General features: G+C 43.6%; 1 protein-coding gene across 1 annotated transcript in view; it reads left to right on the forward strand.

Moving 5' to 3' along the window:
* The window catches only part of VANGL2 (VANGL planar cell polarity protein 2), a 251,628-nt gene extending 226,023 nt beyond the window's left edge, over positions 1-25,605 (forward strand). The window contains exons 6-7 of the mRNA XM_068254933.1: positions 5,360-5,591; positions 20,708-25,605. Of these exons, the coding sequence (XP_068111034.1) occupies positions 5,360-5,591; positions 20,708-20,968 (493 nt within the window). The 3' untranslated portion in view covers positions 20,969-25,605. The remainder of the gene's footprint in view (positions 1-5,359; positions 5,592-20,707) is intronic.
* The last annotated feature ends 1,384 nt before the right edge of the window (positions 25,606-26,989 follow it).

Below are 26,989 nucleotides of genomic sequence, written 5' to 3' on the forward strand. Positions count from 1 at the left end.
TCTACGAACCCAGTACATCATGTTCCCTTGTACCCTGCTGCCATGTCCAGGACACGATTTGAGTCCATCCTGCGCTTCCTGCACTTCAACGACGACGAAACCTGTCTTGAAAGGGGAGACCCTGCTTATGACCGGCTCCACAAAATTCGGCCCCTCATAGACCACCTGTCCTCAACATTTGCAGATGCTTATATCCCTGAACAGAACATCTGCGTAGACGAGTCCCTCTTACGCTTTACCGGGCGCCTTGGCATCAAACAGTACATCCCAAGCAAGCGCGCCCGGTATGGGGTGAAACTGTATAAGCTCTGTGAAAGGGCCACAGGCTATACATGTCGTTTTAGGGTCTATGAGGGAAAAGACTCAAAATTGGAGCCGGTCGGATGCCCTGACTACCTGGGGAGCAGTGGAAAGGTTGTGTGGGACTTGGTGTCACCCTTGTTCCAGAAGGGGTACCATCTTTTTGTGGACAATTATTACACAAGTGTGGCCCTCTTTCAGCACTTAAAGTTAGAAGGAATCCGATGCTGTGGCACTGCACGGCCTAGTCGCCAGGGCTTCCCCCAACGGCTCATTACCACCAGACTTCAACGGGGGCAGAGGGCCGCCTTGCGTACTGAAGACCTGCTCGCGGTGAAATGGAGGGACAAGAGGGACGTTTACTTTCTGTCCACCATTCACACAGACACGACAGTCCAAATTACACGGGCAACTAAGGTCATTGAAAAGCCCCTTGTCGTCCACGAATATAATGTCAACATGGGAGGGGTGGACTTCAATGACCAGAGGTTAGCGCCCTATTTAATGACCCGGAAAACAAGACGCTGGTATAAGAAAGTGTCTTTTTATCTGATTCAATTGGCAGTTTACAACCGCTTTGTTCTCTACAGTAAGGCTGGGAGAACTGGATCTTTCCTCCAATTTCAGGAACAGATCATTCTGGACATCCTGTATCCAGGAGGTGCCAGCCCCCCCCCCCCCCCCCCCCCCAGATGCAACTAGCCGACTGCATGGTAGGCATTACGCCTATCAGATTCCGTGTGCCCCAGGTCAACGCATCCGAAGAAAACGTTGTCGTGTCTGCAGCAGGACTGGAAGAAGGAATGACACCAGTTTTTATTGTCCCCGCTGTCCTGACCAGCCTGGCCTATGCGTAGGGCCGTGTTTTGAGAGGTACCATGAGCAGGTACACTATTAGAACCTAGGGAACTCCAGACACAGGAGTAGGCACACACTCAGTGGTCTTTTGCACATTGTCGCAGGGAGAGGAGAGGTAAGCTTGAAGACCAAACGGGTAAGCATAAAAGTGGGAAGAAGGATCGGTTTCCATGCTTGATATTGCTGATCTGTCCTGGGTTGGCGATATAAGACGGCATGTTTGAATTTCCCTTGAGTGTGGACACCCCCGGTTTATATGTGATTTGGGCCGATGATGATGCTTTAATGCCACACAGAGTCATCTCTATTGGCAGGCATATTGCTGTATCCTACAGGCATAATGCTGTATACTAAAGTTCTGAGGCCCAGTCACATAAGTTGGTGGCTCACCCTGAGTGCAGGGTGGCACGGGGTGTCTCTCTCCTGAGGTTATCACTGCCATTGATGTGGAGGAAGATCTGCCATTGATGTGGAGCAAGGTATGTTTGCCGTTCATTTTTTCTTTCAGCCCAGAGTGCATTACTTGTATACCCAATATAAGGAGTATAGCAGAAACTCCTAATACTGGACATACATGTAATGATTGCAGAGACCCTAAAATGCCAGGACAGACTCCACAAATGACCCCATTTTGTAAAGAGGACACCCTAAAGTATTATGTGAGGTGCACGGTGAGTTCATAAAAGATTTTAGTTTTTGTCACAAGTTAGCAGAATTTTTTTTTTATTTTTTTTTTTAACAAAGTGTCATTTTCCGTTTACTTGTGACAAAAAATAAAATTTTCAATGACCTCACCATTACCCTCATGGAATACCTTGTTGTGTATTCTTTCCAAAATGGGGTCATTTGTGGGGTTTGTTAACTGTCCTGGCAAGTGGGCGGGGTGCTAAATTGTGAGCACCCCTGTAAAGCCTAAAGGTACTCATTGGACTCTGGGCCACTTAGAGCAGTTAGGGTGCAAAAAAGTGCCACACATGTGGTATCGCCGTACTCGGGAGAAGTAGTACAATGTGTTTTGGGGTGTATTTTTACACATACCCATGCTGGGTGGGAGAAATACCTCTGTAAATGACAATCTTTTGATTTTTTTACACACAATTGTCCATTTACAGAGTTATTTCTCCCACCCAGCATGGGTATGTGTAAAAATACACCCCAAAACACATTGTACTACTTCTCCCGAGTACGGCGATACCACATGTGTGGCACTTTTTTGCACCCTAACTGCGCTAAAGGGCCCAAAGTCCAATGAGCACCTTTAGGCTTTCACAGGTCATTTTGCGGAATTTGATTTCCAGACTACTCCTCACGGTTTAGGGCCCCTAAAATGCCAGGGCAGTATAGGAACCCCACAAATGACCCCATTTTAGAAAGAAGACACCCCAAGGTATTCCGTTAGGAGTATGGTGAGTTCATAGAAGATTTTATTTTTTGTCAAAAGTTAGCGGAAAATTGATTTTTATTGTTTTTTTCACAAAGTGTCATTTTCCACTAACTTGTGACAAAAAATAAAATCTTCTATGAACTCACCATACTCCTAACGGAATACCTTGGGGTGTCTTCTTTCTAAAATGGGGTCATTTGTGGGGTTCCTATACTGCCCTGGCATTTTAGGGGCCCTAAACCGTGAGGAGTAGTCTGGAAATCAAATTCCGCAAAATGACCTGTGAAAGCCTAAAGGTGCTCATTGGACTTTGGGCCCTTTAGCGCAGTTAGGGTGCAAAAAAGTGCCACACATGTGGTATCGCCGTACTCGGGAGAAGTAGTACAATGTGTTTTGGGGTGAATTTTTACACATACCCATGCTGGGTGGGAGAAATATCTCTGTAAATGGACAATTGTGTGTAAAAAAATCAAGATTGTCATTTACAGAGGTATTTCTCCCACCCAGCATGGGTATGTGTAAAAATACACCCCAAAACACATTGTACTACTTCTCCCGAGTACGGCGATACCACATGTGTGGCACTTTTTTGCACCCTAACTGCGCTAAAGGGCCCAAAGTCCAATGAGCACCTTTAGGCTTTCACAGGTCATTTTGCGGAATTTGATTTCCAGACTACTCCTCACGGTTTAGGGCCCCTAAAATGCCAGGGCAGTATAGGAACCCCACAAATGACCCCATTTTAGAAAGAAGACACCCCAAGGTATTCCGTTAGGAGTATGGTGAGTTCATAGAAGATTTTATTTTTTGTCACAAGTTAGTGGAAAATGACACTTTGTGAAAAAAACAATAAAAATCAATTTTCCGCTAACTTTTGACAAAAAATAAAATCTTCTATGAACTCGCTATGCTACTAACGGAATACCTTGGGGTGTCTTCTTTCTAAAATGGGGTCATTTGTGGGGTTCCTATACTGCCCTGGCATTTTAGGGGCCCTAAACCGTGAGGAGTAGTCTGGAAATCAAATTCTGCAAAATGACCTGTGAAATCCTAAAGGTACTCATTGGACTTTGGGCCCCTTAGCGTACTTGGGGTGTAAAAAAGTGCCACACATGTGGTATTGCCGTACTCGGGAGTAGTAGTATAATGTGTTTTGGGGTGTATTTTTACACATACCCATGCTGGGTGGGAGAAATAACTCTGTAAATGGACAATTGTGTGTAAAAAAAATTAACAAATTGTCATTTACAGAGATATTTCTCCCACCCAGCATGGGTATGTGTAAAAATACACCCCAAAACACATTATACTACTTCTCCTGAGTACGGCAATACCACATGTGTGGCACTTTTTTGCAGCCTAACTGCGCTAAGGGGTCCAAAGTTCAATGAGCACCTTTAGGCTTTACAGGGGTGCTTACAATTTAGCGGCCCCCAAAATGTCAGGACAGTAAACACACCCCACAAATGACCCCATTTTGGAAAGTAGACCCTTCAAGGTATTCAGAGAGGGGCATGGTGAGTCCGTGGCAGATTTCATTTTTTTTTGTCGCAAGTTAGAAGAAATGGAAACTTTTTTTTTTTTTTTTTGTCACAAAGTGTCATTTTCCGCTTACTTGTGACAAAAATTAATATCTTCTATGAACTCACTATGCCTCTCAGTGAATACTTTGGGATGTCTTCTTTCCAAAATGGGGTCATTTGGGGGGTATTTATACTATCCTGGAATTCTAGCCCCTCATGAAACATGACAGGGCGTCAGAAAAGTCATAGATGCTTGAAAATGGGAAAATTCACATTTTGCACCATAGTTTGTAAACGCTATAACTTTTACCCAAACCAATAAATATACACTGAATGGGGTTTTTTTCATCAAAAACATGTTTGTCCACATTTTTCGCGCTGCATATATACAGAAATTTTACTTTATTTGAAAACTGTCAGCACAGAAAGTTAAAAAAATCATTTTTTTGCCAAAATTCATGTCTTTTTTGCTGAATATAATAAAAAGTAAAAATCGCAGGAGCAATCAAATCGCACCAAAAGAAAGCTTTATTAGTGACAAGAAAAGGAGCCAAAATTCATTTAGGTGGTAGGTTGTATGAGCGAGCAATAAACCGTGAAAGCTGCAGTGGTCTGAATGGAAAAAAAGTGGCCGGTCCTTAAGGGGTAGAAAGCCCTAGGTCCTTAAGTGGTTATCAGCTGATGCAGTCCGTATCAGCCGCTTCTGTTGACTTTAGTCAAGCATGTGTACGAGCCTTTGAGGAAGAAGGGTGTTTGTAGATGGTATCAAGGCAGACATTTTGGCTCTGTAATAGGTTATTAAAATATTGAAGGAGTTTAGGTGTATATTCATTACATTGCATGTCGACGTGGAGGTGTGTGTGTAGTGGTTTGTGTGTGTGTTTGTGCGAGAACTAGGCTTGTCTGATGTAGCTCAACAATAGTACAAAGCCTTATACACTCGTATAAGGACTGTCACGCCATATGGCGTGGAGGTGGATAGGGGTTATTTTTCATACTATTCAGTGTTCTCCCCAGGCTCTTTTAACTGGGTGCTCCACCCGGCTAATTTTTGTGAGCACCCGGCTGCCATCAGTTTGCCTCCTCATCCTCTTCCTATGCTGTAAGCAGAGTTGTACAGAGAAGCACCACCCCTACAATTCACTGTCCTGTCCCACCTGGCTACTTTTTCATGCAATCTGGCTGGAAAAAATATCTGGGGAGAACACTGCTATTATTATTATGAAGCTACTCTCCTTTCTCTTGGATCTTTTAGCTACTGACATACTTCATTATGCCATATCTGCCTTTCTAGATTAGTGGTGGCAGTTGAAGAGGCCTTCACACACATCAAGCGACTTCAAGAAGAAGACCCTAAGAACCCACGTGAGATTATGGATCCCCGTGAAGCTGCCCAGGCTATCTTTGCTTCCATGGCCAGAGCCATGCAGAAGTATCTGCGCACAACAAAACAGCAACCATATCACACGATGGAGAGCATTCTTCAACACCTAGAGTTCTGCATCACCCATGATATGACACCAAAGGTTGGTGGATACGTTGTTGATGTGACATTATTGATTTGTGTTCTAGTATCCTGTATATCACAGATTTTCTTTTTGTTAGGATTTTCCTGAGACCTCCAAAGCATCAGTGCTTGATTCTTAGTCGATCATCCCTCAAAACTATTTGTAAAGATCATGTCAAGTGGCGGTTTTGCAATAATCTTAGTACGCACACACTATTCTGAACCGGCCCAGCAGCATGCACTGTTTTATGGAGAGGGTGGAGGGTGCAGACGAACAGCACCATTCTATAGGGACTTCCTTTTTAGGTTATATTACAACAAGCAATGCACTGGGCGAGGCAATCAAAGAGGATTGTTGAAAAGGATACCAGCGACATTGGTGGACAACTGTAAACTTTCATGAACAATAACTTCAGCTGAGAAAATTCTGAGGTGTGCACAAAGCTATGGTGTTGTCAGGTTCTTATTATTTTAAGAACCGTATTTGTCAGTGTGGCATTGTACTGGAAACCAAAGTGACAGTGTGACTTTGTTCTGGAATAACAAAAAATGTTCTCGTTATGTAACAACCAAGCATTAAGCCTTGTACACATGCTAGATGAAACTCGGGTGAGGCAGCTGTTATTGACTGCCAGTGATGAAAATCTAGCATTAGTGCAACTGTCCCGACATCTACGTAAATAATCATTGTAGCAAATCGAGCATTGTTCTTCTTACTCACCCTGCCCACTCTGACATGCCTCATGCACATCCTCTCTCCCTACATAGCAATAAAAAGCATTGCTAGCCTGGAGGCTAGTGACTCGTCTGTATAGCCTCGGCCCCACACCTGGCCCTAGGAATTAAGCCCCGTTATGTTATATTTCTGGGACTCTCAAGTGTTAAAGTGGTACTAAACTCTGAACTCTCTCCCTGCGGTACTAAACTCTACACTTCCTCTCTGCTCTAAAAGGTTAGCCACAGTGTAATAACCTTTAAAAAAAAAATCCTCACAATTAACGGAAATCCTAAAAAAAAAAAAAAAAAAAAAAGATCCCCTCAGAGCTCCTACTTTGTACTCCCAGCTACTGACAGCTTGATCGGCATTATTCTCCCCACTCGCTCCGCCTGCTGTAAGATGCTCCATCGTGTGTTGTGCTTTGTCCCTCCTCCCACCTCCAAAGTAACAAATGCATCACTTGTCTCCTTCACTGGGAGGGAGAAGTCACCCCAAAAAATAACCATGGATGTAATAAACATCTTACTTCTAAGAAGCGGCAATGCCAATATAGGAAAGAAATTGTAACAATCAGATACACAAACGATAACTCGTTTCGTGGAGCACAGTCCGCTTCCTCAGATCAAATAAAGCAGTGTCTTGGTAGCCAAGGTGCAGAGCTTGGAGCGCCTAAAAGAAGCTTTCCTCACTTGTTTTTATACTGTGGTTGCTGGTCTTGCAATCACTTTGTATTTATCCAAAACTTTACATTAATATACTACACCATAAGGGGCTCCTGGTCTCTCTCTGTGTTTTTCCTGTATCTGTAGGGAGTCTTGGGACTCCTCTGGACTATACACCTCCTCACATCACTTGTCTCTTGGCTAGCGATGCATCTGTACAGGCTCGGTCCCAAACTGTCACACGAGGGGTAAATTCCTAAGCAAGGCAACAGTCTTTGTACCTTCCTAATACAGTATCTCACATTTTTGTAAATATTTTGAAATATCTTTTCATGGGACAACACTAAATGAGTTTGATACAATGTACAATAGTCACTGTACTGCCTGTATGTAAATATAGTGTACATTTGCTGTTCTACCTACATAACTCCACACACAGCAACAGGGAGCTTTGGACATCCCCATTACTGCATAACACTTTGCACTACTGCAACCTGCCATAGTCTGGGGTGCAGACGCATAGAGTGGAACTTGCACACAGTCCAGGCAGAGACCTGAAAAGACACAACCACGGATTCCAGCCCTGCCTTCCTACGGAGGAGAATCTGGACACTGCTGTCAGGAACCGGACCCACAGCAAGCCTGTAGAGACAGTTCCTGACGGGGTTTTGACCCAGATCGAGAGGGAGAGCAGCCTTATTGAAGCGAATACAAAGCTATTGCCCCTCAACCACACTCTGCCACCACTAGCAGTCATCCAGGATGATGCTGCTAGACACTTTGACAATTCCTACTCTGTTGTCGGGCTGCTTGCACTCAGACTGGTGTTTTACATACTCTGGGTCAGCTGCAAGCTTTAGGCCAAAGTACGAGAACGCCACACACACATACACACACACACAATGCAATCTCACAAGGTAGCTATGAACAATTCAAACACACAATCGGGCACTGAACTTGTTACAGAATCACACTGCAGTCTCTCTCTAGGAGATGTAAAGCTCTGCTTAGTGCTCAGAAGACTAGCTTATTAAATAAATATTTAATATTCCAAAAAAAAGTGGAACCATGCAGAAAGAAATATATACAAAGAATATTTACAAAAGGGAGTAAAAAAGTACAAAGACACACACAAGTCAATTTACATATTAAATAAAAAAAAGGAAATAAAACAGAAATCGAACTTTACCAGCGTAAAGGTTCAAGTGCTGTTTACGCCGTGCACGCAGTTCTGACCAGAAGTCAGGGCACCCTTAGTGTGTTGCTAGCTCCCGAGAAGTACACCATTCCTCAGGTGTGCATCTGTTTCCACCCCCCCCCCCCCCCCCTTTCAACCTCTGCAACAATGCTGCCAGCACTCATACGTCTATTTACAAAAAACAACATCTGAGCATTTGATCTGCACTCAAGGCTTGTTCTGAGTGGAGCCTCCCCTGTTATACCACTGTATGGAATTGTTCATTGTGCTGCAGCTCAGTTTTTAAGTGTTAGCAATCTTCTTCTAGCCCAGACCATCTTATAGCTCCTAAACTATCTGGTTTAGACATTAATGACCGTGTGTTAATTTGATGGGACAGCAAATTTCCACAGTTTTTCACGCTGTACACTGACTACTTTGCATTGTATCAAAGAGTCTATCTCTAGTGTTGTCCCATGAAAAGATTATAATAAAGTACCATATATATTCGCTGATATCTGCTTCTTGGTTTCCTATTCTATTTGTTATATTCTCAGTCTTTTGTTGCAGTACAGCTATATTATTGTTTTTCAAAGTTAGAGAGTATAACAAAGTTACAAGTTAAGGTGCTCCTCTAGTCCTATCTACTCTAACTAATTGTGTATAAATCGAGTTGACGAAAAAAGCGGGGCGCCACTCCTTTAATAAAGGGACTTGTAAAGGAGTGGTGCCCCGCTTTTTTCTTCCACTCGATTGGATTACAAGGATTGGATGAGCACGCTCTGTGTCCTGGTCCCAGTCCTGGTGTGTCTGCCCTGCTGCATTTGGTGCCAGGTACTGTCATTCCTCTTTGAATTTATACGAATTGTGTATAAATGCAGGTATCTTAACCTCCTGGGCGTTACGGACGAGCTTAGCTCGTCCAGTAACGCCGCGCTGGATTGCTCAGGCCCTGGTGGGCCGATTTGCATAATTATTTTTTTTTAAACACGCAGCTAGCACTTTGCTAGCTGCGTGTCTTACCCGATCGCCGCTGCTCGCCGCCGATCCGCCGCTACCCGCCACGAAAGAGGGCCCCCGCAGACCCCTTGCGCAGCCTGGCCAATCACCACCAGGCTGCGCTATGGGGTGGATCGGGACTCCCCCTGACGTCGATGACGTCATTCCGTTTGTCGCCATGGCGACGGGGGGGAGCCCTAACGGGATTTCCTGATGGGTTTGATCGCCGGCGGCGATCGGAAGAGAGGAAAGGAGCAGGGAGGGGGGAATCGTGTAGCTAGCGCTAGGCTAGCTACATGATAAAAAAAAATATTAGGTGAAAAAAACCATGCGGCCGCAGGGATTTAAAACGCCAGGGAGTTTAAGCAAGATGGTTACTTCTTTCATCTAGATGGAGGCTTGGTGTTACCTTGAGGAAATCTCTGCTCTCTGCTGATGGAATCTCTGCTTGAATCTTCTCCTAGGATTACCTCTTAAATGGTCATGAAACTCACTCATTTACATACACATACCCACACAACCACCCCTAGCTCAGGTATTATTCCGCCCCCCTGTAGCTCAGGTTCCTTCCCAGTTATGTCTTCTTTGGACCTCTAGGTGGTGTTATAAGCTTACTCAAGAAGTCCTATTACATTTGGCTACCTGTACACCAGGCAGCACACTAATCACACAGGTGTTTGGGTCTGAAAAGTGACCTTTTCTTCCACTGAGATTGCCTCAGGCATCAACAAGACAGTTTCTGTTGGGGTATTGCCCATCTAATATGTAGAGCAACCATACTGTTCCCTTTAGAACTTCCATTGTCCCCTTGGTTTTTATAGGATCAATGGTCCCAATCTTTTACAATCAGATAACACTAGTTTTGTTGGCCATTTAGTTGACAGACCAGCCTTGATGGTTTCTGTCCCCGAGGGTAATGCCATTATGGATAATGTCAGTGCTCTGAACGTCTCTTTGAACAGGGCAAGCTGGTTTTACCTCTCGGCATTCATTTTGGGATGGTTTCACCCTGTTTCACACCTATGCCAATATTCCGGATAGAAATCATATCAAACACTCGCATATAAGCAGACCCGTGTATAAGCTGAGGTACCCACTTTTCACTCAGAAACTAGGAAAAAGTGATTGACTCACGTATAAGCCCCCTCCCCAGTATAGCCCTCTCCACAGTGGCCAGATGTGCCCTCAGTACAATTCAGCCCCCTTCCCCATAGCCAGATGTGCTCCAAGGATGATACAGCTGTGTCTCAAGATGCCACCAGATATGAGATACAGCATACATGAAGAATCCCTGATCATTGAACAGCTGACAATGCTGCTTGCAGGTTCTGCTCCACAAGCCCGGAGACACAGGTAGTCTTGAGCAGCGCACTCTGCACACCATTTTGCAGTAGATGGGGGGCACAGACACAGCAGGAAGCCAGCTGGCAAGAGCCAGGATCACTAGTGCATAATCCTTGCCAGTAACAAAACCTGCTCCACCATCTGTTCTGCTCCACTGACTCTCATATAAGCCAAGTGGGTAACTTTTCTGCACATTTTTTGTATATATAAAAATGTGAGAGTTGTGCATACAGTATCTCACTTTTGTGAGATACTTTGTGTGTATAACCATCCTTAGAGACACTGATAATAGCAGTCTCTATAATGATAGTGCTGAGGCATCCATCAGGAGATTTTTGCCTATCAATAGGTATAACAGGACTCCATCCAGTAGAGAGTCAGCTGATACTGATATAATATATATATATATATATATATATATATATATATATATATATATATATATATATATATATATATATATATATATATATATATATATACAGGGCCGGATTTACAGTTCAGGAGCCTATAGGCACAGACGCTCTGGCGCCCTAAACCCCGCCCTTCACTACAAGCCACACCCCAAAGTCACGCTCCCATTTCTTACCAGCCAGCGTCTGCCTGTGAACTCGCACACGACAGGGCCAGTCTTTCATATGTACCCTTGTAAAAAAGACAACTTGCAGCCTAGACATGACCTCACCCCCTAATAAAACATTCCCCCTGTGCTGGAATTGGGCGGGGGAACTACCATTGCTTAACTATGGGAGGCTGCTTCTCTTGCCTCCCATCTATGTGGACTGTGTAATGGGAGTTCGCTGTGACCAGGAGTTTAAAGATTCCACCTGTAGAATGTGCTTCTGGCTGTTGCAATGCATGCTGGGAGCTGTAGTTTGTAGATGCGAGTACATCTCATGACATGCATAGCGACAGCTGGACGCATGCTCCATGGGTGGAATCTTTGAACTCCAAATAATCGCTCTGGACTCTCATGTCACACTCCACATGGATGGAAGGGCTAGAGGACAGACCCCCATAAGCAATGGCGCTCCCCTCAACGGCACACTGCGTTACAAACCTCCCTCATGGGGAGAATTAAACAAAAAAAGTCCAGAGTCCAGTACACTTTAACACACACACACACACACACACACACACACACACACACACACACACACGATTCAGTGCAAGTTCACACACCCACACACACCCACTCCAGTACAAAGTAGCACACAAACGCGCGCACACACACAGGATCCAGCGCGTTAACACACATGTTCCAGTACAAAGTAACACAAACACACAGGTGCAAAGTTAACACACACACACCACACACACAGAGGAGGATTCAGTACAAAGTAACACACACACACACCACACACATACACCACACACAGAGGATTCAGTACAAAGTAACACACACACACACACATACACACTGTACACACACACACACACACCACACAATCCAGTGCAAAGTTAAGACACACAGCAGACACACAGGATTCAGTGCAAGATCACACACACGCGATCCAGTACAAAGTAATACACATGCACACACTCTAAAACACCCTCCCCTCCCCAACAACTAAAGGGAAAAGCAAAGTACTTCACCACAGTCCACAGATCTGCTCTCTCTGCATGAAGGTCCAGGAAGAAGACGGCGGCGGCAGCATCAGGAAACACTCGCCCGACACGGCAGATTGACAAGCCCGTTGGCTGCAGTAAATGTGCCGCCGAGTCTCCTGTACTAGTGGTGGCAGCCAGCAGGAGGGATTTCACTTTACATTGCTGGATGCGACAGAGTAGTTTGGCAGGCGCAATGCTCTGCAGAGTGGGGTGCGCCGGGCGGCCGTAGTGACCCCCTTTGATGACAGTGTGGCCACATGTGACAGGAAGGGCGCCGGTGTCGGGGACTGTCACTTCAAGACAGCGGGTGGGCGGAGAGGAATGCGCTCCATGGAGCTGCGCATCTCCAGGCTGTGCTTCTGCGTGCGCTAACGGCGCTCTGCTCTCTGCAGAGGGAGAGAGACAAGGGGACATTTCAGACGGCTACTGACCCGCCTTTCACAAACGGGCCGCCTATAGGCACGCGCCTAGCGTGCCTTATGGTAAATCCGGCCCTGTATATATATGTATATATATATATATATATATATATATATATATATATATATATATAACTCTGGAGATACTGTGCGCCTTGAAGGACCAAATGAAAAAACAAGTTCCCCAATAGATCCACAAAACAGCACCATATTTACTCAATATTATGAATAAGGCATCACCCAATTGCAGTGGTGCCAATCCCCAGATTGTTTTGGAATCAAGCAATAGTAAAGCCCAATCTACACAATACGATTCTTTGTACGATTCGATTACGATTCTATTTACGATTCGATTAAATCCGACATGTCCGGGATTCGATTCGATTCGATTTGCCATTGCAAAACATTGGCAAATCGAATCGAATCCTGATCGGACATGTCGGATTTAATCGAATCATAAATAGAATCGTAATCGAATCGTCTAAAGAATCGTATCGTGTAGATGGGGCTTTAATGTGCCACCCACTCTTAGTGGAACCAGTGAAAATTTCTAATGTAACTGTGAGCTTGAAGTACTACATTAACCTGGCCCAATTGCAGGCAGATAAGAAATTTGATAACAGTGCTAGAGTGGCAAGTAGTAAAATGGAATGAATGGTTGGATCTCCTCAAAAATGTGCAAGATGATTGGAGGAACCGGAGTTAAGGGGCCCATGCACTGGTCTATTTCAGCGACCGATCGATTCTATGGAATTGATCGATTGGAAGTCCATTATATTAAATCAGCTGATCGATTTGCGGCCGATTTCGATTGTTTTCGATCTATTTGATCTACCTGACTGGATGGAGAATCTAGGTCGAACTGCTGCTGGCAGCAGATCGATGACCCATAGAGTTGCAGATCGATGACCCATAGAGTCTGCCTTGTCATATTTAATTGGGGTTTCTACTTTAAATGGCAGCAAATTCCTCTCTCTACTGCCTTCTGGTCCAGCTCTTGCTGATGGCTCATCCCAGCCCCTTTTCTTTGTCTTCTTTGAGAGCTCTGCACATGCCAATCCAGTTTGGAGGGTGGGTGCGCCAGGGAGAGAGGTCAGAGTGACGCTCCCATAGTACAGTAAGGTGTGTGAGCTGTGAAAGTCTGTAAGCTACAGCATTGGCACAGTAACCTGAAGTCAGTTGAATACCGCCGAACCATGTTGGCTTCCCACCCATGTAGGGCTGCACAATATATCGATTTTAAATCAAAATCGCAATGTGGGACACGACGATTACATAATCACGAAGGTGGGGATTTTTTTTAACGCACACAATTTTCCGCTACCCGCCGCATTCCACGCATATAACTGTAGCGCAACCATTCAGGATCCCCTGCAGCTTCTTTCTACTTCCTTTGTCAATCGCGTTGGTAACAGCGCCCCCTGTTATGACGTAACCGCATGTCATCACGGGGCGCTGGTACTACGGTAATGCCATAGATGGCTGGGAGAGGAAGAAGATAGAAGCTGCCGGTGTCCTCCCGGATAGGAAGGTTGTTACTATGCCCGCTCTCCCCCCGCCGCTACACCTATGCTGCCTGGCTACCTATACTGGAGGCAGCCACCTACCTAACATATGGGGCAACTATACTGCCAGTACCTACCTAGCTAACATTTGCTAGTGGCAACTATACTGGCTACCTGCATTGGAGGCACCTACCTAGCTAACCTATACTGGGGGAAACTATACTGGCAGCTCCTACCTAGCTAACCTTTACTAGTGGAAACTATATTGGCTACCTATATTGGAGACACCTACCTAGCAAACCTATACTGGGGCACCTATACTGGAGGCACATACGTGGCTAAACTATAATGGGGGCAATGTGAATTTAGTGCTAAAGCTTGATTTGAAGAAAATTGTGAAAAAATCGAAATCGTAGAGAAAAAAAAAATCTCTATTTCAATTTTTTCCTAAAATTGTGCAGTCCTACACCCATGCATCCTTCTCTGGAACCCGGGACCTTGAATCCACCCTTGGAGCACCACCAGCAGTATTCAGAAGCTGTCAGCTGTTATGCAGCCCCTCTTTTCTGCCATTGGGACTCCATGTGAGGATTGGATACTGTGCACTTAAAGCAGAGGTGTATCTTGGTAATATGGTGCCTATGGTAAAATTGCACCCTTCCCCTGTAAAAACTGCATCCTTTCTTGTGTACATTTATCATTCTGTTTTTCTGCCTCGCGATATTGTCGGTTACTTTTTCGGAAGTCTCTCCTCTTCTTCCTTATCAGCACTCTATTCTAATATTAAACTTCTGTCCTAAACTTAAACCTCCGTTTTAACTCTTAATACCTTCCATTCCTGTCCTAACTTTCCTCTTTTGACTCTTAACACTCTCCTATCCTAATGCTAACAACCTACCTCACAATAACAGCTAATTAGATACATACATTGAGTTGCCATGGTCCCCTACACGTTAGGGTGATGGGTGGGAGCATCTAGATGCTGGATGGAGGGTGATAAGTGTTCTCCCCATATTTTTCCCCATATGGTTACCAACGATCCCGCCCGGCGGATCGTTGGTAACCAGTCTTATCACCCGAACGATAGTCTGTACACACGTCGGATTTGACGCGGAAACCTCCAAACGACTGAACGTTCAAACGACGGGTCGTTCGCTAAAATCCGACGTGTGTATGGACCTTTATGCTTTTTTTTTTAATCCAGTAAGTGCGAACAACACAGAAGGCACTGACAGCGTCGCCATGAAGCAGAGCATACTGAATGGGGAAGGGAGGCATATGAAATTATAGCCTCTATTCCCTGCTTTCTTGGCTTTCCCTCCATGAGCCTTTGCAGTTTAGTTTGGCTGCTGATAAACCATAAAACAAATATGCAGAGAGCCTTTTGTCTCTCCAGCAGAACTGACATAAGCAGGAGATAAGGAATCAGCCCTTACAACTGCATTCTAAATAAAGAATGGACAAGCACCATATGAAAAACAATATTACGTAAACAATCTAGGTAAATACTCCACAATGGGAGATCTATAAGCCCAGATATAGAGAGGAATATGCTGATGGGTCATAATCAATTGTAAAGAACCACAGAGAAAAGGACCCAATGTAACAACACCAAGCCAACTCAGTTTATCACAAAATATTAGCTAAATGTTGAGAATATACAAATTAATATTAAAAACTATTAAAATCACCAAAGGTGATGCGCAGGGTGTACAAGGTATAAGGTTAGGATTGAGATCATACGTTTTCACAGGGCCTCCAATCAATGTGTAATAACAGGGCCTCCAACCAATGTGTAATAACATCTATATCACATAGAAGACCAATTTCCATATACAGTATTATGCAAAAGCCAACAAGACTTGTATTCAAAAGTGCAAATGACACTACATAATTGGTACAAAAGACCATGTGTATTGCTGTATTAATGAATAAGACAAGCGATTAAATAACCACAAGGCTTCAGCAAAAGTGCATTTGTGCAGAAAGGAAAGTGACAAGTGAAAAAAGTGCTTACGTGCTGATCCAAGGAAAGAAGGACCAGAGAACACCCAGTGCAGGCCGCCTTAATGCATCTCACGGACACTCCCGCCTCGGGCCTCGTCTGCCTGTCTGCTGCACATCAAATGTGCTCAGTTTATACAGTATAAATTCTTTAAAGATCACACACTTCCAAGGTGATAATCAGAGCCACTGCTGCCCTGTGCACATCTTTTTCATTCTCTCGCTGCTGCTTCCCCGCCCATCTTTATTAGTATTCACTGCTCTGTTGATAAGAGACAGCAGGACGGGTGGTCACCAGAATCAGCCGGGTGTAGCGCCCAGCTAAAAGAGCTAGGGGAGAGTACTGGTTGATGAATGCACGCTGGAGTGGGTAGGAGGGAGATGCGGAGTCCAGGCTGGGGTGTGCGTAAGATGTGGAGTGCAGGCTGAAATGGTTTGGAGCAAGATGCTGAGTGCAGGCTGGGGTTGTGGGAAGCAAGATGCTGAGTGCACGCTGGGGTGAGTGGGTGGGAGGGAGATGCTGAGTGAAGGCTGTGGGGTTGGGTGTAAGGGAGATGCTGAGTGCAGGCTGGAGTAAGTGAGTGGGTGGGAGGGAGATGCTGAGTACCGGCTCTGGGGTGGATGGGAGGGAGATGCTGAGTGCAGGCTGGGGTCAGTGGGAATGATGGCTGGGGTGGTAGTGCTGGCTGGGTGCAGTGTGCTGGCTGGGTGCCATATAGACCTCTGATCAGCGGCAACCGGTGCTGTTCCCACTGGCTTAGCCTCTCAGACCTCAGATAAGCGGCAACAGGAGATACAAAGGGGATGCACACACTACCCACGCCAGGTGTACTCCAAATGTGGAGGTGACCAATGGCATGGCATCATGTGCCCTCTCTCTCCTGTCACAGCTGATCTGAGGTCTAAGGCAGTGACAGAGATGCTTTGGCGACGGCAACACTGGGAGGGGAGGCAGCAGACTGGTGGCGTAGTGACACAGGGGGACAGGCATCGTCCCATGGTGCAGTGGCACCCATAGCATGAACCTGGCCTGCACCCTTCTAGATACACCACTGACTTAAAGTCCTAACACTTAAGTTCCACAAAGTACTCATTTGGAGGGTGGTTCCACTCGCTATTATGCTTATTTTTGGTGAAATCCCAACCATTCATTTCATATTACCACTTGCCACCCTGGCACTGCCATAAATATTGCTTTCGGACTGCGTTTGTGCCACGTTTACATAGTACTTAGTCAAGGTAACAGTTATACAAGTAAATTTTATTAGCGCCACTTTAAGTGGGTGATGCACTTATTATTGCTCAATACCAAATCAATCTGCATTGGCACAACTATAATTGGGTGATGCCTTGATGTTAGTGAATTTGGTGCTTGGTTCTATTTTGTAGACAAAAGATGGCTCTCCCTGTACAACGTAATGTAGGAGAATATAAAAAATATATTCCCCTACTGATTACCTAATTCCTCCACCCTTTGCACATAATTCTGGGTTTCGGCTATTGCTAGCAACCAAATTACAATGATTGTATTGTGGTGCCCAAATTAAGCACTGCATGAGTGCTTAGCGGGCACTAAAATGACTTGCATCCCACCCCACAGCCTGCTGTAGCGCCCCTTGTGGGATCAAATGTTTGTGACTACATTTCCACCTACTAAGAATATAAGTTTTCACAGAAATTGTTTATTATTATTTAGTATTTATATAGCACCGACATCTTCCGCAGTGCTCTACAGAGTATATTGTCTTGTCACTTAACTGTCCCTCAGAGGAGCTCACAATCTAATCCTTCCATAGTCATATGTCTATGTACAGTTGTGTTCAAAATTATTCAACCCCCAATGGTGTAAAGGGTTTTAGGGAATTTAGTGTACATTTGTAATTGTGTTCAGAATGAAATCTTACATGGACTTTTAAAAGAACCAAATGCAACTAAAATGGCATCAATTGTTTTTGTAATACAATAGTAAATGTTTTTTTTCCGATTTCTTCCTTGACACAATTATTCAACCCCTTAACCTCCTTAGCGGTAACCCCGTGTGTGACACTGGGTAAGCCGCCGGAGGGTGCCGCTCAGGCCCTGCTGGGCCGATTTACATAATTTTTTTTTTTTTTTGCTGGACGCAGATAGCACTTTGCTAGCTGCGTCAGCACACCGATCGCCGCCGCCCCGCGCCCGATCGCCGCTATCCGTTGCGGCGCGCGCCCCCCAGACCCCGTGCGCTGCCTGGCCGATCAGTGCCAGGCAGCGCCGAGGGGTGGATCGGGACTCCCAATCCCGCCCCGTCGCCATGGCGACGGGGGAAGCCCTCCAGGAAATCCTGTTCTTTGAACGGGATTTCCTGATCGGAGATCGCCGAAGGCGATCGAAGCGGGCGGGGGGATGCCGCTGAGCAGCGGCTATCATGTAGTGAGCCCTGGGCTCGCTACATGATTTAAAAAAAAAACGAAAAAACTGCTGCGCTGCCTCCTGGCGGAATTTTTCATACCGCCAGGAGGGTTAAAGACTACCACTCTTAGGAACAGAAGTTCATTCAAGTGTTTTCGATCAGGTATTGAAAACACCTGTGGATGTTAACGAGCAGCAATCAAGCATAAGCACCAATTAGGCAGATCTAAAATGACTGTGATACTCAGCTTCTTCTAGACATTTACTGGTGTGTTTATAAACATGGTGAAGTCAAGAGAATGGTCCAGGAAGACAAGAGAAGAGGTGATTTCTCTTCACAGGAAGGGCAATGGCTCTAAGAAGATTGCAAAGATGTTAAACATACCAAGAGACACCATAGGAAGCATCATTCATAAATTCAAGGCAAAGGGCACTGTTGAAACGCTACCTGGTCGTGGCAGAAAGAAGATGCTGACTTCGACTGCTGTGCGCTACCTGAAGCGCAAATTGGAAAAAAGTCCCCGTGTGACTGCTGAGGAACTGAAAAAAGATTTGTCAGATGCGGGAACTGAAGTTTCAGCTCAGACAATAAGGCGCACACTGCGTAATGAAGGCCTCCATGCCAGAACTCCCAGGCGCACCCCTATGCTGTCTCCAAAGAATAAGAAGAGTCGACTGCAGTATGCCAAAAGTCATGTGGACAAACCACAAATGTTTTGGGATAGTGTTCTGTGGACTGATGAAACAAAATTAGAACTGTTTGGGCCAGGGGTCTCAAACTTGCGGCCCTCGGTACAATATTTTGTGGCCCGCGCCAGCAAAAGCAAAAGAGACACAGAAGCGAACTATTTTTGCCTATTTTACCTTATAGTTCGCTTCAGTGCTCCCAAGTAATCCGCCACATCCCCGCCGCTAAACGAGGGCTGCAGAGCCCCCAAATCCCCCAGGCAAACATTCACGACTGCGCTGAGGGGCAGAGCTTCCAGCTGTAGCTCTGCCCCTCCTGACGTCAATCGCCGCACAGATCGCTGCCTCTCTGTGAAGGAATAGTGAGAGGTGCGGGCAGAGGCGGCGATCCACCGCGATTGACGTCAGGAGGGGCAGAGCTGAAGCTGAAAGCTCTGCCCCTTCCAGGAAATGCCGGCGGATTTCCCCCCGGGCGATTTTGTGAAATCCCTTATGCGGCCCAGCCTCATCCTGACTTTTCCTCATGCGGCCCCCCAGGTAAATTGAATTTGAGACCCCTGGTTTGGGCCCATGGATCAACGCTATATTTGGAGGAGGAAGAAAAAGGCCTATGAAGAAAAGAACACCTTGCCTACTGTGAAGCATGGCGGGAATTCAATCATGCTTTGGGGCTGTTTTGCTTCTGCAGGTACAGGGAAGCTTCAGTGTGTGAAAGGTACCATGAATTCTTTTCAGTACCAGGAGATATTAGATGAAAATGTGATGCAGTCCTTCACAAACCTGAGGCTTGGGAGACGTTGGACCTTTCAACAGGACAATGATCCCAAGCATACCTCCAAGCATAAGTCCACTAGAGCATGGTTGCAGATTAAAGGCTGGAAGATTTTGGAGTGGCCATCGCAGTCACCAGACTTAAATCCAATTGAGAACCTCTGGTGGGACTTAAAGCAGTTGCAGCGCGTAAGCCTAAGATTGTGACTGAACTGGAGGCTTCTTTTGCCCATGAAGAATGGGCTAAGATACCCGTGGATAGCTGCAAGACACTTGTGTCAAGCTATGCTTCACGTTTAAAAGCTGTTCTAACTGGAAAAGGATGTTGTATTAAGTACTAAGAATGAATATCACTTGGGGGTTGAATAAAACTGATAATGATATGAGCACAGAAAAGACATTTGTGGTTATTTCATTATAATTGTTATGCTATATTTGTCTGACTTACAAGTGCCTCTTTGATTTAATTGTAAACAAGATAACTGAAATATCAAAATCAATGTCAAACTGGCCAAAACACTCAATTTCAGTGGGGGTTGAATAATTTTGAACACAACAGTATGTATCTTGTAGTGTATGTATATATCATAGTTTAGGACTAATTTAGGGGGAAGCCAATTAACTTATCTGTATGTTTTTGGATGTTGGAGGAAACCAGAGTGCCCGGAGGAAACCCAATCAGGTACAAGGTACATATTTCTTGCAGATGTTGACCTGGCTGGGATTTGAACCAGGGTCCCAGCGCTGCAAGGCAAAGTGCTAACCCCTAGGCCACCATGCTGCCCATTGTAAATGTATTTTGAATGCATTTTTCATAATGATAGTTTCTTGTCTATTTGTCACTTCTTAGGCCTTTCTTGAGCGGTACTTGGGACCTGGACCTACTATCCAATACCACAAAGACCGTTGGTTAGCCAAGCAATGGACGTTGGTCAGTGAGGAGCCTGTAACCAATGGGTTAAAAGATGGTGTTGTGTTCGTACTGAAAAGACAAGACTTCAGTTTGGTTGTCAGCACCAAAAAGATCCCCTTCTTCAAAATATCGGAGGAATTTGTGGACCCAAAATCACATAAATTTGTTATGAGGCTTCAGTCAGAGACATCAGTCTGAGGTGTTGTAAAGTAAAGGTGTATGTGATGATTCATCTTTTCTTCTTTGGTGGCTTTTTTTGGTCTGTACTGTTTGACTTAATGGAAACCTCACTTGTGACTCTTGGTGTGCACCAAACTTGAACTACAGTTTATACTTAAATATTCAACCAGATTTTTGACCTCGATAGAGAGCCATCAATACTTCTGTTTTGTCTTGGAATGATCAGGGCACTTTGTGACTCTTATTTTAGGAGGTGTTTGTTCCTTTCTCTGCCACCATCTCAGCAATAATACAGATCAACTACTTGTCACATCAGCTGAGACTTAAATCAATGGACCATCTTACTCATGAATCCTTTGGAGCTCATGTTAACTGCTGATACCAGCCAAGGCCATAATGGATACACGTGTGTGGTGCCAAATCTAAGGGCTTTCAGCTGATGCTTTTTCTTTCCTGGTGCTCTCCTGTGTCTAACTATATGGAAACCAACCTAACCTTTTTGGGATGTCAGCTGCTCTCTGCAGCAACTCTCACACCAGACAAAAGTGGCTTAATCTGGATGTCTTAGATATGGTTTGTGTATCTATATGATTCTCAGAATGATGCAGTTCTTCTTTTTTTTTTTTAAGAATATTTCTTTGTACAAAATTGGCTTTGTAAATGTTCACTTCTAAACAGGATTTTTTTTTTTACAGGAGGAGCTATATATTGCATTTTGTGGGGACGTCAGAGTTCTTTAAAGTATTAATTTAATTAGACCTTTTTTTTCCAATGGTGAAGAGAAAGAAAAATCAAACTATTACATTCCACTAACATATCTCTGTAATAATTAGTTTAAAAAAGTGCTCTAATTATCATGGTCATCTCATTGGAAAGTTTGTATATAGCGATAGTCAATGATCTACAGATAATTCTGGCTTGGATGCAAATTGTGTGCTGCTTAAAATTGGGTAAAATTCAGTGGGATGGTCATTTGATTCATTTCCAAACTGCATTAAACTTGCATGCAAGCCAGAATTATTTACATCTCATTGACCATTTCTATCTGTAGACCCATGGTATGGCTAGCCAGTTGAAGTGGATGTGGTCATTTTAGGTGTGTTGCTTTTCAGGTTGTCTCTTGTTTTGTTCTGAAGTAAACAGAACCCAAACAAGGTACTCCATTACACACACACACATGCACATACACTTGCAATGTCCCTGATTTACTATAAAGGTACAGTAAAAAATAGTTTTATACTACCTAACTTTTTAGTCATTATATAAGCCAAATTCTTTTTAAAGCATACCTGAACTGAGATGTGACATAGTGAGATAAACCTATATAATATGATTACAACAAAGAAATTGTTTGAAGGCCCTTTCTATTTCCCTTCGTTGCAAGATTTACAAGTTTAAAAAAAAAATATTATTTATGCAATGAAGAGCAATGCCAGTACAACCTGATGTTCTGAAAACTATATAGAAGGCAAAACATTTCTATTTTCCTGAGAAAATCATGCTGATAACATTTAAGTGCTGAAAAGTTGAAAGGGTCATTAGTCTTTTTTGCAGCTGCATGAAGCAAATTTTACATCCGACTGCCTGGCTGCTGTTTAGAATTCAGTCTAAAATGCATCCCTTAAACTGGAAATAAAAATATCAGCTGGTTCTGTTACCAACCATCTATGTATTATTAGCACTACATACAACATTAATGATCTCATAAGTTTATTTTTATTTCAGGTTTGCTTTAAAGTATGTGGCTTGTCTTGCCCCTTCAGAACAAAGGGGTGACATCTGAATGTATTATATGAAAGTTAAAAGGAAGGGAAGATTGTGAAAACATACAATATCTTGTATAGAATGTGTATTGGATTTAACATAGTTTGTTTAATTTATTCATCATGGTTAATGTTACGGGATAATAATTCATTTACACCAATGTTTCAGGTACTTAAGCTGCACCTGCTGGTTTGACTTGTTTTGTAAGCAGAAGACGAGAGCATCACTTTATGGTTATGTAATAACTGACCCTGATGTTGCCAGTTAAACCAGCACATACAGTTCTAAATATATATCACACTTTTATTTGTAAACATTTACAGACTTAAGACAACTGAAGTGAGCGGTATATGGAGGCTGCCATATTTATTTCCTTTTAAACAATACCAGTTGCCTGGCAGCCCTGCTGATCTATTTGGCTACAGCAGTGTCTGAATAACACCGGAAACAAGCATGCAGCTAATCTTGTCAGAAACACCTGATATGCTGCATGCTTGTTTCAGGGTCTATGGCTAAAAGTATTAAAGGCCAGAGGATCAGCAGGACAGCCAGGCAACTGGTATTGCTTAAAAGGAAATAAATATGGCAGCCTCCTTATCCATCTCGCTTCAGTTGTCCTTTAAAGGGAACCTAAAGTGAGAGGAATAGGGAGGTAGTTATATTTTATTTAACTTTAAACCATTCAATCTGCCTGGCTCTCTGTCTAATCCTCTGCCATGCATGCAGATCAGAGGTTTCTGACAAAAATGTGTCAAAATTAGCTACATGTTTCAGGTGTGAGATTCAGACGCTAGCAATACCAGAATGGTCAGGCAACTTGTATTGTTCAAAGTGACACTGAAGCAAAAAAAAAAGTATGATGTAATGAATTGTATGTGTAGTACGGATAAGTAATAGAACATTAGTAGCAAAGAAAATAGTCTCATATTTTTATTTTCAGTTATTGCTTTTTTTTTTTAGAACATTGCATCAGACACATTTGCAGTTTGTATTTAAAACTGTAAAACAGAGCAGAGTGTGGTTTGCAGAGCTAATGATCCTTTGAACTTTGAGCAGTAAAACCTTTATTTGAAGCTGTCTGTCACTGTTTCCTTGATGTATAAGTGCTCCAGAAAACAGCATTGTAGCCGGAAAGCTCAGAGAAGCTCTGTTGCATAGATAACTAAGGTTTCTTAACACTTTCCTGTGCTCGGAACAATATATGACTTGTTTCTTTGCTATTAATGTTCTCAATATCTCATAAGTTTTCTGCTTCAGATTCACTTTAAAAGGCTATAAATATGGCAGCCTCCATATACTTCTTACTTCAGCTTCCCTTTAAATGAAAACGTAAAAAATGAATTTTAGTAATAAAACACTGAAATGAGATCACACATATTATCCATTTAACTAATTGACGCTTCTCCATTGAGGGGTTAAAATGGGCGTGGGCACGAGCATTTCAGCAACATGGATGTTTATAAAACATCTTGTTTGTGCTAATTGGTGCACAACTAGGACATTTTAAAATATTCATTTTGCAGGAAGTGGTTAAAGTGGTCTTTCACCTTGGAAGTTTACATTGACTGGATGGAACACACCTGGAATACCAACTACATTTTTTTTTCTTTATATTCCTCTTCCTCTGCTTCTTGGCCATATATTTTATTATTCTTGGTCGAAATGCATTTTAACTGGAAATCTGTGTAGAGAATCTTCAAGGGAAAAAAAACTTAAGTAAGATTATAAGTATTCATTTATTTTGTAACTGTTATAGAAAATTTGAGAGCCAATAAATGTGTAGATATTTTACAGTGGAGAACACCACTTTAACCACGAATTTTGCTTGTATTACTTAATATCCAACCTTTGCCGGCATTGTTGGTTACTTAACTTTGTAAGGAATTGTGGTTGGCAGATTGAGTCGATGGTTTTTATACAAAATCTTTTATCAGTTTTTAATCTCCTTGATCCAGTTCATTTTATGGCATATTAGTAACTCTTCTGTCTATAGAAACAAAGCTGATGATCAGGATCTTTGAATATGCAACATTTTAACATTGGTAGAAGTCTGTCACTTATTCATTACAGTTTCCACTTTCACGGTTTATCCAATATTTGGCAATTTGGTCGTTAGAGACTGATGGCCTAACTGTGGTATGAGTCATGTAGTGCCTTCTAGTGGACAGTGGCTACAAGTAATGGGGTGTATATTGACTCACATTACAAATGTCTCAAAAGTGTGAGTTGGTAGAGAATTCGTAGTCTTTCATTTTTTGTGAATGCAGATTTAACTTCTCAAATTGCTCTATAGACTGAGGTATTATGCCTTCATTTGTTACAGTTTAATAGTATTCTTACAGTTCCTGTGGACTGCAAACTGGCTTTTAAGTGTTATACTTGACCCTTCCGAAAAAGCAATATAGGGGACTAAGGGAGACTGAAAAAGAATGCAAATTACACAATTCTAAAATCAAAGTAAAATTATATACATCTTTAAAGCTTTGTAGGGCTTGGTTCCCACTATAGCAGAAAATTGACTGGGATTTTCGTCCATTTTTACCGCATTGCAAAACTGACAGTTGACTGATCCTATGTGTTAAATAGGATCCGTTCACACTTGGCAGTCTGCAACAGATCCTCTGGGTTTGTTGCAGTAAGCAGAACACACAATTGTGCAGTGTGCAATTTTTTTCTGGACAGCATGTGAGCCTTCAATATTGCCTATGATGGAATCGCATCTGCTCCAGGCACCAACCAGACCACAGTGGACCATAGGAGCGGACACTACACTGTCCTCTCCTACTGGCTGTTGGAGGTTCGGGTCAAGCGGGAACCTAGCCCCATCTTTGAAGCTGTCAATCAATCAGTGTTTTTCTACTAATACCTAAGAAAAGGAGGAGCGCTCTAAGTGCATTACCAAATGGTTAAGCTTTATTGTGCATAATAAACATGGGTACTTACAAAATGGCAGAATAAAAATCACATATCAGAGGTAAGCCAACCGCTACACCCCTCTGCAATGATGATGCACGTGCTGTGGCCAGCAGCGCGGTCTCCGATCTTCCTGGAGCACAGTCTTACGAGGCGGTGGGCGTGGCTCAGTTACGATGTGCGCATGATGGCCACAGCGCGTGCATCATCGCAGAGGGGTGTAGAGGTTGGCTTACCGCTGATATGCGATTTTTATTCTGCCATTTTGTAAGGACCCATGTTTATTATGCGCAATAAAGCTTAACCATTTAATAATGCACTTAGAGTGCGCCTCCTTTTCTTAGATGTCCCCGCACTACCCTACACTGGAGCAGCACAGTGCTTGATTGCCAGAATAGGATAAACAGCCGTTTTGGATGTGACTGGTTCCCTCTCTGGAGTGGAAGCGCAAGGAATAATTTTTTTCTAATAATATTTCTGACACATTCATGGAGCATATATTAGACAACTGACTGAAGAGAAAACAACTGAAGTACACCTGGCATCTCGGTGATCTCTGAACTTGTCAGGCTTTAGTCAGAAACATCTGATCTGCATGCTTTTTCATGGTGTATGGCTATACAAGTATTAGAGGAATAGAATCTGCAGGACAGCCAGGCAATTTGCATTGTTTAAAAGGAAATAAATGTCAGCCTCCATATCATCCTCACTTCAGGGGGGAAAGTGAGCCAGATAACTCTCTACAAGCCTCTCTTTCTGTCCTCCCTGGCTAGACATCAGCTCCTACTTTACAGATTTTTTTTTCCATGGGATCTTCAAACTTCATAGGTAACAGGGTAGAATGTTTAGTACAAAGGAACCTTCCGAGGAACAGGAAAATAACGGGAAAACCTGGTGTGCTGAAAAAAAATATATAAATATTAAAAAAAATAACAACCTACTGTCATTGTGTGATATCTTTAATTAAAGCACAGGTCCGAGCTGAAAAAGCGGAAAAAATCTACTTACCCAAAGCTTCCTCCAGCCCCTGGCAGCCGTTCTGTGCCCTCAAAGCCAGTGGCCCGGGTTCCCCTCCGGTGCAGATGCAGGCACAGTAGATGCTGACCTGGCGAGGAGGGGACCTTGGGCCACCGACTGAAAGCGGAGCTGTGGCGAGGGCACAGTATGGCTGCCAGGGGCTGCAGGGAGCCCTGGGTAAGTAGATCTGTTTTTCTTTTTTTATTTCTTTGCTTGGACCTTCCCTTTAAAAGCAATATGTGTTTAGACATGTAAAATCTAATGTGTTGCATTAACTTCAGCAAAGACTTAAAGGACAACTATAGTGAGAGGCTGCCATATTTATTTCCTTTTAAACAATACTAG

Source organism: Hyperolius riggenbachi, chromosome 9 (assembly GCF_040937935.1).
Source record: "Hyperolius riggenbachi isolate aHypRig1 chromosome 9, aHypRig1.pri, whole genome shotgun sequence".
NCBI lineage: Eukaryota > Metazoa > Chordata > Amphibia > Anura > Hyperoliidae > Hyperolius > Hyperolius riggenbachi.